This window comes from Haliotis rubra, unplaced genomic scaffold (genome assembly GCF_003918875.1).
Source record: "Haliotis rubra isolate DU_JTF1 unplaced genomic scaffold, ASM391887v1 Scf164, whole genome shotgun sequence".
Classification (NCBI taxonomy): domain Eukaryota; kingdom Metazoa; phylum Mollusca; class Gastropoda; order Lepetellida; family Haliotidae; genus Haliotis; species Haliotis rubra.
The window spans coordinates 19,622-34,881 of record NW_025765603.1 but is presented as its reverse complement, the minus strand read 5'-3'; the positions used below and the strand labels follow the sequence as shown (position 1 = coordinate 34,881).

The following is a 15,260-nucleotide window of genomic DNA, read 5'->3' as shown; positions in this document are numbered from 1 at the left end:
ATCTATAGGACATAGCTTCTTGATTGTTTTTCGACAAACCATAAATCGACTTTAATGTCATTTGAAATTACCCTGCGCGTTTATAGATTTTCTTTCACCGCGCTTCTTGTGAGCACCTTGCGTTGGGTTGGATGGGGTGAGGTGGGGTGGGGTGGGGTTAGGGAGGGTGAGGTGGGGTGTTGCAGTGGAGGAGATGGTAATGTTGGATATAGTGGTAAACAAGTTGCAGGTTTGGGGACTGGTTAGAATTAAGCATTGAAAGTCAACACGTGAAGGAGCCCGCTGTGTTCTGTACAAACAGTATCGTATTGTACGTTTTGTGCTCTGTAGAAATACTTTAAGGCTACGAAACAGGTTTATCTACCCTTGTCTCATTCAGGTGTAATTTTAGCCTAAGGTAAAGAAAAGCGTGTCTTCCTGGTTCACTGATAATTACATAGAACTGTCCCTGACTTCCGCAAGATTATCTGGTTTTAATTGTATTTGTCTTCCCAGCGTTTAACCGATCTGGTGGTGGCGGAGGTGGTAGTTGTAGTAGGAATAGTTGGAGCTGTATTAGTTGAAATAGCTAAATTAACGCCGCATGGGTAATTTTACGACTAAACGTGGCGAAGAATGGTGATGGTGATATGAACTTTTAGTTGTATCAATAAAATAGTAGTAGTAGTAGTCGTAGCCGTAGTCGTGGTAGTACGAGTTGTGGGAGTAGTTGTATTATAAAAGAATTGAAGTAGTAGCTACCTTGTGAGTGTTTGGTCTTCAGCTGAAGAGCATACACCTTCACGTAGATCTCTTGTCCGTTGCCGCTGTCACCGACGTTGATGTAGCCGATCTGAATCAGAGACGTACATGATGAATAACAGGGGTACTGTTTTTAACATGGACACAAGATGATGTCATTGACTATTTATAGCAGACATGTGGAGGACATTCCAGATGGGATGCATCAGTGACAAAAATGATGTCCAATGCAACTCATTTATTTTTGCATGTACCATATGTTCCCATGTCTTTTTCCGGTGAACAATTAACTTGCCTTTGCATGTGTTTGTGACGGGTACTGCAGAATATACCCAGCTTTTCGAGACCACCAATATTTACCAGTATTTGATGCTGCATCATAACCTCATAACCACATGCTCATGATATAGCACAACAGACTCTTCTCTTACCGGAGATTATTATTATTATTATTATTATTATTATTATTATTATTATTATTATTATTATTATACGATATTTATATAGCGCACATATCCAGGCAACTAGTGCTTGCTCAAGGCGCTGGTATTTTTTTCGCTCGATCATTGGATGTCAATCTCAACGGCACATCGTGTTATCAATCTCAACTCCCTGGGGAGTATGCAACTCTAGCAGCCACTAGGCGCAGCGAGTTATTGCGGCTTTCTCATCCTAACGAGGAACCCATTCACAGCTGGGTGGACTGGGACACATAGTCACAGTACTTTGTCCAGGTTCACTGCACGTTGCTGTACCCGCAACTGGGTGTTTGCACGTATTCATGTAGGATTTCTCTTTGTTATTGTGAATTATGAACGGGCGAATACCACTTCGATGACTCTTTTGTTGTTGTATTATATGTTTAACATGAATAACAACGAGGACATATACATTTTGTTTTACAATAACAGTGGCTTGTTGGCATATATAAAAATATGTATGCGACTATAAACAGTATGATAGGTATTAAACAATCAAGACAATATTGGCATTAAAAGTTTATCAAGTTTTCGACCACTAAGAACATTTACCATACCTTTTATTCTGTTTCTAAAGCCTATTGCAAAACCTATTTGAGATGGTATGAAGTCCTCAGAAGTGGCATTACCCTTCAGAAACACTCCCCCCATAATTTGAATTGTTATGTAACATGGTGTGAACGTGACAAATAAGACTATTAATGCGTGCCCACAAACAACGAGGACAAGCATTACATAAGCGTAAAATGGTTGTGTAGAGGAAGATAAAGAGCCAAATACGTAGCCCGTCGAAGTTTGCTGTTTTGCGCCAGAGCAACGGCAACGGCCCACGCCGTCAGGTTGCGATGACACAGCGTCAACCAAGTCCAGAGCCTGATCGCCCTTTCCATTTAGCATATGTTTGACATAGTCACAAGATTCTATCACACGTCCAGTGACAAAAACAGTTCACATCTAAGACCTACAATACGTCCTGTGACAAAAGAAGTTCACATCTAAGACCTGTATTACGTCCAGTGACAAAAACAGTTCACATCTAAGACCTACATTATGTCCTGTGACAAAAGAAGTTCACATCTAAGACCTGTATTACGTCCAGTGACAAAAACAGTTCACATCTAAGACCTACATTATGTCCTGTGACAAAAGAAGTTCACATCTAAGACCTGTATTACGTCCAGTGACAAAAACAGTTCACATCTAAGACCTACATTATGTCCTGTGACAAAAGAAGTTCACATCTAAGACCTGTATTACGTCCAGTGACGAAAACAGTTCACATCTAAGACCTACATTATGTCCTGTGACAAAAGAAGTTCACATCTAAGACCTGTATTACGTCCAGTGACAAAAACAGTTCACATCTAAGACCTACATTACGTCCTGTGACAAAAACAGAGGTGATAGTTTTATGATTGTTAAGGTCGACAATTGATATTATCATGATCATGCAAACGATAGCCCATGAGTAATCACCTTGCTTAATGGGAAATTATAGGCTACGGGACAACTCGAATGACAACAGCATGTTTGTCCAAGCATAATCCTTGATCGGACTTGTGCTGTAGACGGAAGACAATTGCATGTTTATTACGCTTTACATGACACTCTGAATAAATTGGGAGATTAATTTCAGCGTTTGTATTCGGTAGCATCACAAACGAGCTTGTTACACTCCACAGTGTGACCGCGATACTACTGTCCTAAATCTAATTTTACAAATGGACTTAATTTGCTTTGTTGTTTGGGTTCCCGACCTTTTGGATAACATCTTAATTGTAACGGGATTACATGTCTTTAGGAGTTGCTATACATATAGTTACAAGTGATAGTGTGGCCATATATGTAGATGTAGATTTAGGTGTAGGTGTAGATGTAGGTGTAGATGTTGGTGCAGATGTTTTTTATTGGTCTAGGTGTAGATGTAGATGTAGACGTGGATGTGGATGTGATGTAGATTTATGTGTAGATGTAGATTACGGTGTAGGAGTAGATGATTGAGTGAGTGAGTCTAGTTTTACACCACACTCAGCAATATTCCAGCTATATGGTGGCGGTCTGTAAACATGCATAGAAGAAGACGCAGCTGCCTGATGTAGGCATAGAAGGTGTATGGGTAGATGTTGGTACAAATGTTATATTGATATAGTTGTTGATGTATAATTATGTGGATGTTGATGTGATGTACATTTATGTGTAGATGTAGAATAAGGATTAGACACAGATGAAGGTGCAGCTTCGTAGATGAAGGTATAGATGAGTGAGTGAGTGAGTTAGTTCGGTTTTACACCGCACTCAGCAATATTCCAGCTATATGGCGGCGGTCTGTAAATAATCGAGTCTGGACCAGACAACCCAGTGAGCAACAGCATGAGCATCGATCTGCACAATTGGGAACCGATGGCATGTGTCAAACAAGCCAGCGAGCCTGACCAACCGATCCCGTTAGTCACCTCTTACGACAAGCATAGGCTACTGAAGGTTCATGCTAACCCGGACCTGGTAGGTGGTAGGTATAGCTGAAGGTGTATGTGCACATATGTGTGTAGATGCAGGTGTAGGTTATCAAGGTGTAGGTGTGGAGCTTGGTGTAGATGTAGATAGATGAGAAGGCGTAGATGAAGGTGCAGCATTGTCGATGTAGGTGTAGAGGAAGGTGTACATATACACTAAACGCCAAAAGAAACTATACCCTCCTACTTTTATGAATTGCTTGTATTAAAAACTATCAAAGACATGTTAGAAGGTATTAGTTTACAAGAAAGCTTAACAAAACAGCTTTATGCAAATCACGAAAAAACATTCTCAAGTACATTCATATTTAGGTGAAATGCATCTGTTCCAGAAAGTTAAATTGTCCTATTTTCGACCCTGCCGAAATAAACCAATAACAGTGATTTAGATGTCAAAAAGAAAGGTTGAAATACAAATTCTGCTTTAAGACAAAGATAAACCATTTAACCATTTTTCAACTATTAAAACAAGAAACAACTGTTGTAGAGTGTGTGAAATTGTAAAAGAATCATTCCTATAATTTCAGTCTCTTAAAACATTTTCTGCTGATTTGCATTAGTGAAAAGAAGTAAAACGTCTCTTTGATATTGTGAAAAAGTGTTTAGGAACATCTAAAATAATCTTTGTTAATATTTTTGCTTGCAAAATAACATTTTTCCATTTTCTGTTTACACACAGCAATATCAATCGCCCCAACCGTAGCGATATTCATGTGTAGACTGATTCTATAGGGTATAAAGAGATACTAAATGCATGATATGATACACAAGTACAAGAAATATGCCACGATTAACAGCTGAAGAAGGTGAAAAAGCCATTGGGATGGTGCAGGTGTTTTGTGTATGTGCAGATGCAGATTTGGGAATAGGTGTGAGATATTGTGTCCTGACTGTCCACTGAAACATATTCCACTGGGCCTTGTCTTACTTTAAATAGTAGCGCTGGGGTAGCCTAGTGGTTAAAGCGTTCGATCGTCACGTCGAAGACCCGGGTTCGATAATCCACATAGGTACAATGTGTGAAGCCCATTTCTGGTGTCTACCGCCGTGATATTGCTGGAATATTGCTAGAAGCTGCGTAAAACTAAAACTCACTCACTCACTTACTTGAAAGATCTCACCTTTGACATGTATTCAGTGGGCTTCATAATAATGACTCATCACTCACTCAGCCAAGCAAATGTATGTAGTTTCAAACGATACACACTATAGATTTGTCAACCAGCCTAATACACTTGTGGGTGTCAAGGCATGTACGTAATTTATTGAGAACCTATCACGCTGAGATACAATATTTGCTTAGTAACTAGGACGAGAGATCCTATTTGAAATGACATACCTAGGAACCAAAAGGGAGCGACGTGTGACGAATTCACCACCTATCTCGCTCTCTTGAGTAAGTGAGTTGGTATTCCTCGACACAACCGGGAATTCGATACATTCAAGTTCGAGAATATTTGGTTTTGATGTATTAATAGCCACCAATCAGTCACCTCCCCAACCCCCAACCCCACACACCCATCGCTGAAGCGAATAGGAATTCAAGACAACGGGATGTGACCGTATTGCCATCCACAACTCAACCTTTCCTACCACTCCATCCTCACTCTCGTTCGAGTAATTGTAAGTGTTGTTACGAAAACATTCGCTATATGGAGACAGCGAACATGCATTAAACTACCAGCACCACACCATCCCCTCCACCCACCCAGTTCTACCCTGGAGAAAGGAGTTATAGAGTGAATGTCGTAATATATCCCAGTGAGCGCGCATTCCAGTCGTGTCACTACGACCTTCTGAACACGACTCTCGGCCAAGCGAAGCAGTAACTGATAACAAAGATGTAGTCGATACAGGTCGATACAAGTGATCTCTCGTCACGAAATTAGCCCCAAATCAGCACCTGATCCTCTTATGTGTCCGCCCTGGCTATTTGATACTGGGGTCTACTAAACACCGAATTCACAACGTTGACAAATCACAAGCCAAACTGTTATGTTTTTAAATTTTTTTAATAACAATCAAAGTGTAACCAGAGTGTAGCCACTGCTTCAGAAAAAGAGTCTTACAAGTCTCCAGTTTGTGGCCTTAACAGGAACCGAAATCATCACAGGGCTAAACGGATAACTTGTCAAACCAAACATACAACATTAACTAAGAATATCTTCGTTCAAAGACTTGGTTAGATAAGCCACTGTCCTTCGTGTTTTACACATAAAAACGATTCTTTACTTATTCATTATCATGCGTGTTTCAAAAGGCGTGTCTCCGTGTCGCAGTTGTTGCCGGTGAATGGCAGACAAATCGGGACTACTTGGAAATCCGGTTACACAGCTCTGCCTGAGTTTCCAAGAAAACACTGTCGACATATGTAAAAAGATAATATGCATTTTTGTCAAGTGCACAGGCTTGAGCTTCCCGTGTTCTACAAAAATGCAAAGGTCAGACAGTAGACTGAAGGTAAACAAGGAATTTGAAGCATTCACGTCCCTAATTATCTTCATAAAAATCATGACACTCGGTCAGCATGTCTGTAAGTTGTCAGCAAAGGAGCGTGTCGCCCAGGATCGTTGTTCCCAAAGGATTAACCATTAAAGGGAGTTCTTCCGGTTACGTAATTAGCTTTTACTGTGTTAGACGCAGATTTCAAAGATATGTTTAACTGGTATGAATGTCACTTCAAGCAAATTGATCTGGGTATAACCTTCTTTAAACATCATCCTATCTGGATGACATAATTCAAATGAAGGAAGAGTGAGTGTGCGTGGTTTAACGCCGATTTTAGCTGTATTCCAGCAATGTCACGGCGGGGGGACAACAGAAAAGTGCTTACACATAGCACCCATGTGGAGAATCGAAACCGGGTCTTCGGCGTGACGACTGACTGACTGAGTTTGGTTTTACGCCGCTTTTGGCAATATTCCAGCAACATCACGGCGGGGGGACACCAGAAATGGGCTTCACGGATTGTGCCCATACGGGGATTCGAACCCGGGTTTTCGGCGTGACGAGCCAACGCTTTAACCATTAGGCTACCCCACCGCCCCTCGGCGTGACGAGCGAACGCTTTAACAACTAGGCTACCCCAGCGTCCTTAATACAAATGAAATGATATTCCCTAAGGATGTTTTCACCGTATATGCATACATACTTTTGCTAAGATACCGCTAGGTATTTGCTGGCGTTTACGCGTCTATATAGTTATAATCGCGATATTAACTTGCATTAAACATTTTTATATAAATTACAATTCTGTAGCCTGTTTCCATCTTGACACGTGTAAACACAATGTGCCACATGTTTGTTCGATTAATCACGATCGTAGTTGATGATACTAAGGTTTTGCTTTTACTTATATGCCTTTATGTTGTGATTACGTAGCACCTATTGAGGACTCCATATATGTCTTCTCATGTCGTATTCATGCATATGGGCACTTGAGCTCAAGTGGTTTAAGAGGCCACGAATCCGTTCACAGCTGTTTCCAAAAGGCGTACCAGAATCCTACTAATTCTAGATTTGCCACGATTGTCATTCCCAATTTTTCAGCACACGTTAAACTTGCACTACTTCTGATTTTTGTTCGACAATAAGTTGAAGACCCACAAATAACTGAAATATTCTGGATTAACTCCCTCAATATTCGGATATTTTGCTAGTTCTCTAGCGGTCGCTAACCCCTTTAACGCGAAACATCAGGGCGTGATTTCCCATTCCCATATTTTGACCTATTAATTTATTGGAAGTACATTTTGTGTCGGCATATACAAAATAAGAATTATGGAAATGAAATAGGACTCAGGAACTCACCTTGGCTAATACTTGAAAATCTCCAAGATTTTTCACATTTGCGTTGGAATCATACTTGTACTGGTACTCAAATCCCGGTTCAAAGTTAATAAAACTTGAAGAAACACATGTCAGTATAACAAATATTCCACAAATTGCCGGAAAATGATTTCCAGACATTTTGAAGAATGTATTCTTTCTTCAAATGCGATACAGTGCTCTATTCTTGAGCGAGGTCTTGCATGACTGAAGTAAGCTGCAGCTTATTTGTATTGACTGCCGTAAGATTGCGCTCGGGAGACGAGGAAGTTGATGTAGCTGTAAATATAGCTGTGACGGATCCCTTCAGTACGGACTTGTCTAAGCCTGCTCCTGGTAAAAAAAACTTTCGTAGAGTCTTCAATACGGCCTAGAAAAAGTAAATAATATCAGTTTGAACAATGTGTTCATATTATGAATGACGTTGAGTAGAAGTCTGAAGTAGTTCACATCATCTTCTGCAGTCAGTCACACATGATAAGCTATCCATGATAGGTTGTGAATATTTAATCTGAAGACATGTTAACAGAAAATGAGGCGAAAGGGGAATATCTGTGACAAAGGATCAATTGTTGCTTTTACATAATTATCAAAGCATATCCGTGAAATCATTTGAAGGGCTCGGTGATAGTGACATTATGTCTGTTATTATCATTTTTGATTTTGTCAGTGGTAAATCCAGGGGAGTCTCTTTTGTGTTCATAGATGACATTCAGAATGGTCTCAAATGATTGTTTGGAATGCTTTTATCCCAAAACTGTGGCATGAACAGCAATCAACAACATCGGCTTCAGTGATACACAATAAGATACTTGACATTAGACTGGTCACTTTTCGACCCTAATGTGTGTATGTGTGCGTATTATTTTTAAAGTGTATATGTGTCTCACTTATGTCATTCCGTGCTCTTTATTGATGGGGGAAATCCCGAAGTAACACAGTCAGTGCCATACACCCAAGACTATACACTGTTTTCATTGCATTGTCACAGTTAAATAGAGGAAGATATTCAAGGCATGATCCATTGTTGATACAAGATTGGCTCCGAACAACTACCACAACATTTGCCCCAGACAAGGAAGTCTTCCTCAATGAATATATTTACTCTAGCTACTTCGTAACAGTCACAGCAAAGTCGTGGTCTCCAGCAGCAGAGTGAAGAATGTTTCAGGACGACTTGAAGAGTATTGCAATTACTGTGTGTCCTGCTGTGGGTGGAAAGGCAAAATAGCTAAACTTTTAAATGTTAACCACTGCAGTAAAGTGAGGCCGGGAAAGTGATATTAAACGTCGCGACAAAGATGCACTGGTGTGTGTGTTAGTGCATGTATGTGATTGCGTGTGCGTGTGCGTGTGTGTGCGTGTGTGTGTGTGTGTGTGCGTCTTGTAAAAAACGGAACAGTTTTATAGTCGAAACCTTCAGATGCTATACCATATGTGGATACCCAATAAAGACACATTTTATTGACTCCATGTCTTTGTTCTATTCCCTTAGGGGCGGTGGGGTAGCCTAGTGGTTAAGGCGTTCGCTCGTCACGCCGAAGACCCGGGTTCGATTCCCCACATGGATACAATATGTGAAGCCCAATTCTGGTGTTCCTCGGCGCGTTATGCTGTAATATTACTAAAAGCGGGCTAAAACTAAAACTCACTCACTCACTCTTCGACCGAACGTTTTTAACACCAGTCCTTACACTCTGCTGGCTCCCACACATGTTTATGTATTCATGAGCGATCAATGCCTTTACTTGCTGTACAAGTACATATTAAAGATAAACTGTTGATTTAATGAACTGTTGATAAAATTCAAATAATGCATTCTCCATTTTGTTTTGTTGTGGACAATTTGTTCAGGTTGTATGTCTGGTTGTGCTTGAGTCCACACGTCGCGGAAATGTCATTGACTAAAGGTGTTTAGGTTTCAAACTTTCATGGTTTTAAAAATTCATTAAAATTTCACCTGGAAAAATGCTTTCAATGAGACGTTTGGTATTTGCTTGAAGCTTGCTTAGATAGGTCAAGATAGGTATTATTAGACATACCTGTGTGTTTAATACCCTCAGTTCACTGTGTTTGTTACCACACATTGGGTTGAATAGACTCTGACTGCTGACACTACCTACACCAAAACGCATATATCAACAAATGAATGAATGCTTGATTTGCGAATAAAGAGAAACAAAATCAAACGAAACGATTTGTTGATAGATTACTGGATATATTGACCATATATCAATAAACAATTCAATATTATGAAATATACAATAAGGAATATCAAGTATTTCATGATAAGAATGGCCATTATGACCTGGGTCAAAGACGTTTTAGGTGAATCTTCTAAGCATTGAAAGGGCAAGGACATTGAGACTACGTTAGTTTTGTTTGACCCTGTTTTCACTTTTAGTTCAGTAACAATACAGCAAATCAGGTTTTCCTGAGAGAAAATACCTTGTGATGTCATGTACATCCTTCCCAATAATGAAGTATGCTATCACTGATCAGAATTCTAAATCACACTTACTGGCACCTTGTACCCTTAGGGGACGCAACCCATCATAGCCGTTGCGGACAACTGGTCAAACCGTCCACTGCACAGATACACTGTATTATCCAGTGTTAATGTCTCACTCACTCACTCACTCACTCACTCACTCACACACACACTCACACACGCACACACTCTCACACACACACACACACACACACACCAAACGGCAGCATTGAAAACTTAGCTAGGTGACAAAATATCTGTCTGTGCATGTGAATAGGTTTGTATGCGGATGTTTATTTACTCATTGTTTTCCAGAGTTATAAGCAAACATAAACAGATGTTAAAGAAATGGTAACACAATATTCGTGGGTACCTGTGTTTCAGCATACATATACAATGTAAATATATACGATTGTCACGATCAATTGACACGTGTGACAGCATGGTAAACATGCTGGAGTTATTTGATATAACATGTCATAGAAGCCTAGACTCTTGCATAATATATGTAATTACTATAATAATATAAGTAGATATGTGGTGGAAAAGTGTTTGATGTGTGTATGAGTGTTTGATTGTGTGTTAGTGTGTCTGTCTATGCGGCCTGTTGGATGGTTGGTTAGATTGTTGTTTAACGCCGCACTCAGCAATATTCCAGCTATATGATGGCGGTCTGTAAATAATCGAGTCTGGACCAGACAATCCAGTGATCAACATTATGAGCATCGACCTACGCAGTGTCAATCAAGTCAGCGAGCCTGACCACCCGATCCTGTTGGTCGCCTTTCACGACAAGCATTTGTTGCTAAAGACCAATTCTTACCCGGATCTTCACGAGGGACAAGCATGGATTGTTGAAGACCAATTCTTACCCGGATCTTCACGAAGGACAAGCATGGATTGCTGAAGACCAATTCTTACTCGGATCTTCACGAGGGACAAGCATTGGTTGCTGAAGACCAATTCTTACCCGGATCTTCACGAAGGACAAGCATGGATTGCTGAAGACCAATTCTTACCCGGATATTCACGAGGGACAAGCATTGGTTGCTGAAGACCAATTCTTACCCGGATCTTCACGAGGGACAAGCATTGGTTGCTGAAGACCAATTCTTACCCGGATCTTCACGGGTCTGTGTATATAGAGTGGGAAGGGAATATGTTGGACGGGAGACGGGAAGGGAATAGTTAATCATGACATAATACTTTTCATTGCCCGGTGTGTTCCGAATGTATCAGATATATGTGCCGTTATTTTCCTCTTCGGAACTACGCACTGATGTGAGGGAAAACATGGTCGAGCGCAGTGAAGAGTTACTTTACTGTACCGTCCTTCCTTTGCTCGAGCTCAAGATAATCTTGATTGTGATCCGTTATCTCCACATCAATGCGGGGCGGTGGGGTAGCCTAGTGGTTAAAGCGTTCGCTCGTCACGCCGAAGACCCGGGTTCGATTCCCCACATGGGCAAAATGTGTGAAGCCCATTTCTGGTGTCCCCCGCCGTGATATTGCTGGAATATTGCTAAGAGCGGCGTAAAATCAAACTCACTCACTCACTCCACATCAATGCATGTAGGCGTCAACTTGATCGATGTGTATGACCTGTGTAACTTTAGGCTCTGCCTCATCAAGATGTCTCAGGGGCATACTAATGAAATATCCTCGCAGAGTACAACCAGAAGTGTGAAACATCAATACCAATTCAAGCACAAAATGAAAATTAGGCATTATTGGCAGGTGAGAATAAATATTTTCAGCGGTTATATATACAGGTGGATATAATTCGCATGTAAATATTATCAATTGATCGACATTATCATCAGGTTAGTACTTATCACAGGGGGCCATAATGTACAGGTAGGCATTGTCCACAATATGTACTTATGTATTATTTATAATTTGGTATTTTTGTCAGGTGGGCATAACGTATTGTTTGTGTTTTGTGCAGGTTGATTTTATTTACAGGTTGGTATTGTCCACAATATGTACTCAGGTACGATTCATAATTTGGTCTTTTTGCCAGGTGGGCAAAATGTATTGTTTGTGGTTTTTAGCAGTTTGATTTTATTGACAGGTAGGCATGATTTTCATGTTATTCGCAAGAGGACATTCATTGATTGGTGTGCATTATTTACAGGTAGACATACTATTCATATGTATAGATATACATATATATTGACCGAAGGGTATTTTTCACAATATGTACATCCAGAACATTATTTACATACAGGTATTTTGTTATGTAGGTGGTCATTATTTACAAGTGGGCATCATTCACAGGTTGTCTGTTTAAATGCAGGTATTTGTCATAAGTGGACATTATTTACAGGTAGGTATTATTCACAAATGGACATTATATACAGGTAGGTATCATCATAAGTGTTACTCGTGGACAATTCTGGCATCGGGGTTGTGTTTGAGTGCGGGTAAATACCCTAGTGCTTTGTAAGCTAAAGGGACTGTGCATGTGCTTTGAATTATAGAACCCGTCGAGACACCCCATCGAACGAGATCTAGACATACTGAACGTAGGTGACGTACGGATAATGTATGAGGACACATACTGACGTAGTTTCACGTAGTAAATCGTTCAGGACGCAGTATATGTTAAACAAACACCAGAGGTATAAACGCTCACTGTTGCTACATCTAAGCATGAATTCAGAGATTCAACAGTTCCACCGATTTGTTATACTTGTACTGATAAGGACTCATTGGGTTTGTTTTCTGTACATGTTTGTCTTACTTGGCTGACTTTAAACTAAGTTATTTTTAGCTCCGCAGTGTACAGAACTCGAACCAAATTATGCGGGTTTAAGGGATGGAAAGAGAAAACCCACAAATGTCGAAATCAAGGTTTTTCTCAGATTCAAACTCCATCTAACCGATCATGGTTTGAAATGCCTTTCCATACAGTAGGCCTCGCCTTCAGGACGTAAAACCAGACAAACACGAGTTGTTTGAATGGCCTCAATCTGAATCAGTCCCAGCCTTCTATAAAGTCACGAACTCGCCTTTAAGAAACTTCACTTAGCTATAGATGATGTTGTCAACGTAAGGAAGACGTAAAGCTGACCGTGGCAAATGCGATGTTTCCTTTTCAAATTAAAACTGTAATTTGACACGCTTTTCTGTCTCACCTTTACAAGTACTACACAAAACGAATTCACTTTCAATCCGATTACCACCATCGTATTAAAAGAGGATCAGGACGTATGACTAATATTTTATGCCTTAATGCTAACACTATCTGTTTCGTACTTGTTTCAACAGAACAGATAGTGCGTGGTTATTCAGGTGTTTACTGTCAGTACTGAATCCGTTTTTGGCACGCCTGTCAGTGTTGAAACGGTTGATACCCACTACTTCCGGGTCAAACTATCCCATTACATTGCTCTCGGATTCCTAGAAGTGCTACTGGTTATTGGCTTGGTGCCAGTATCAGGACACTCCCTGCGTAAAACTTAACTCATCGCATGTTAAATATACTAGCCATAAGAAACAATTGTGCACATAGGAAATCAAAATATATGTTGGAACTACATGTGTACACAGGCACAGTAATTAGAAAATTAGATCATATTTGCAAGTGCACCGTTTCTTGCCGTCCGTGGTTTCGGCATGGGGACGTCCAAAACGTTTCTGCATTTGCATCTAGATGAACTCGTAGAGCACCATTTGTGACATTCGTCGCCACTCGCCTCTTTCCGTAACCTCCAAGAAGACTCCATTCGTCACCATTCGCCCCTTTCCGTAACCTCAAAGAAGACTCGTCCCCCACTCGATACTTGTTATGTGCGAAAATACGACAAACCAATCAGAACGCGCGTAAATGAGCGCGGTGCTTTGATAAAAATAATCCCGAGTACTTAAACGTTTATGGCATTATGTCATTGTTTAAAGAATCATGAAAAATATATATCGTCATATTGAAAGTACAAAGAACGTAGCTAAAAGGATTTTGCTGACTATTATGAAGTTTTTAATAAGAATCATGCGATTGACGGTGAGAGATTCAAATACACGCACGTGCGTTTGTTGACATCACTGCTCTCATGAGTCCAACTGGGGGTATTTCTGACGATATTGCGGGCTTATTATGGAGATGGTACGTGCGCTTCGACCAATTTTAGGAGATGTAATTATAATCGCTACGAGTTTCAAAACAATAATATCGTATTTGTATGTAACTAATCAACCTTAATCTTTCATAGCTCTGGGGATATATTAGTCTGAGTGTTTTTTGGTCATTCATATTTTTTTTCAGCGAATTCATTTGAAATTCCACCAGGGGTGGGACAGCAAGGTTACACGAATGTTCAGTTTGAGAAATATTTTAAAGTCATTTTTGAGTATCTGCTTTGGGATTTAATGTAGCTGATTTTTTTCTTGGATTTTGTTTTGTATATTCAATAAAACAATTCCCATTTGTGATAATTAAACCCTATTAAGAAAATTAACATAATTAGAAATATAAGGTGAACAGCTGGTAATAATTACATTAGAATATGTCTAACAAAGATGTGTTTCTACTTCTTTTAGTTGTATCAATGAGGTTTAATTATATAAACTAAATAAGTAAAAAAACAAAAAACAACAACCTAGTAATACAATGTACATGTGCTTCGGTGATGTTTAGAAACATTGGAATCAAACAGGGATAGAGTTATCGTTCTTTTTAAAAGTAGTTCTGATGTTCATCCGCCAATATGAAATCCTTCCAGAGGGGCACGAGTCGCTATTCGGCTTGTCCCGGAATAACACGAGTTGGTCACGAATGACCGTATTAACCAATAATGTAATTGAATGGCGCAAGCGCATACTGTTAGAGTTTTTAACGATAAGAGAATTATGTACCAGCAGCTGAACAGGGATCAAGGAGTGTACCTCACCTGTGCCTGGGAAGTCAATTAGGTCTTTACTGGCTTCTACCCACATGTTCTCATCACTTGTTTAAACTCTTCCCTTGTATAAACAATACCCATTATCTGTACATCTCACTCTTTCATCTCCTGTTTCTTATCCAATTTATTCCACTAGCCTGTTGTACGCTTAGTATATATATTAATTGATGTATCTTGATGGTTACAATTCACCTGACGAAGGGGCAAGGAATAGCCCAGAAACGTTGTGACACACAATAAAGAAGAAGTTGTTATCCATAATATTTGCGTTTTACTTGAATACCAACTTCTAAATGCCTCTCAA

General features: G+C 39.9%; 1 protein-coding gene across 1 annotated transcript in view; it reads right to left on the bottom strand.

Moving 5' to 3' along the window:
• LOC124271855 overlaps window positions 1-7,987 on the bottom strand; it is a 28,185-nt gene extending 20,198 nt beyond the window's left edge. The window contains exons 1-2 of the mRNA XM_046707007.1: window positions 7,544-7,987; window positions 742-832 (exon numbers count right to left, since the gene is read on the bottom strand). Of these exons, the coding sequence (XP_046562963.1) occupies window positions 742-832; window positions 7,544-7,702 (250 nt within the window). The 5' untranslated portion in view covers window positions 7,703-7,987. The remainder of the gene's footprint in view (window positions 1-741; window positions 833-7,543) is intronic.
• Window positions 7,988-15,260: the final 7,273 nt, after the last annotated feature.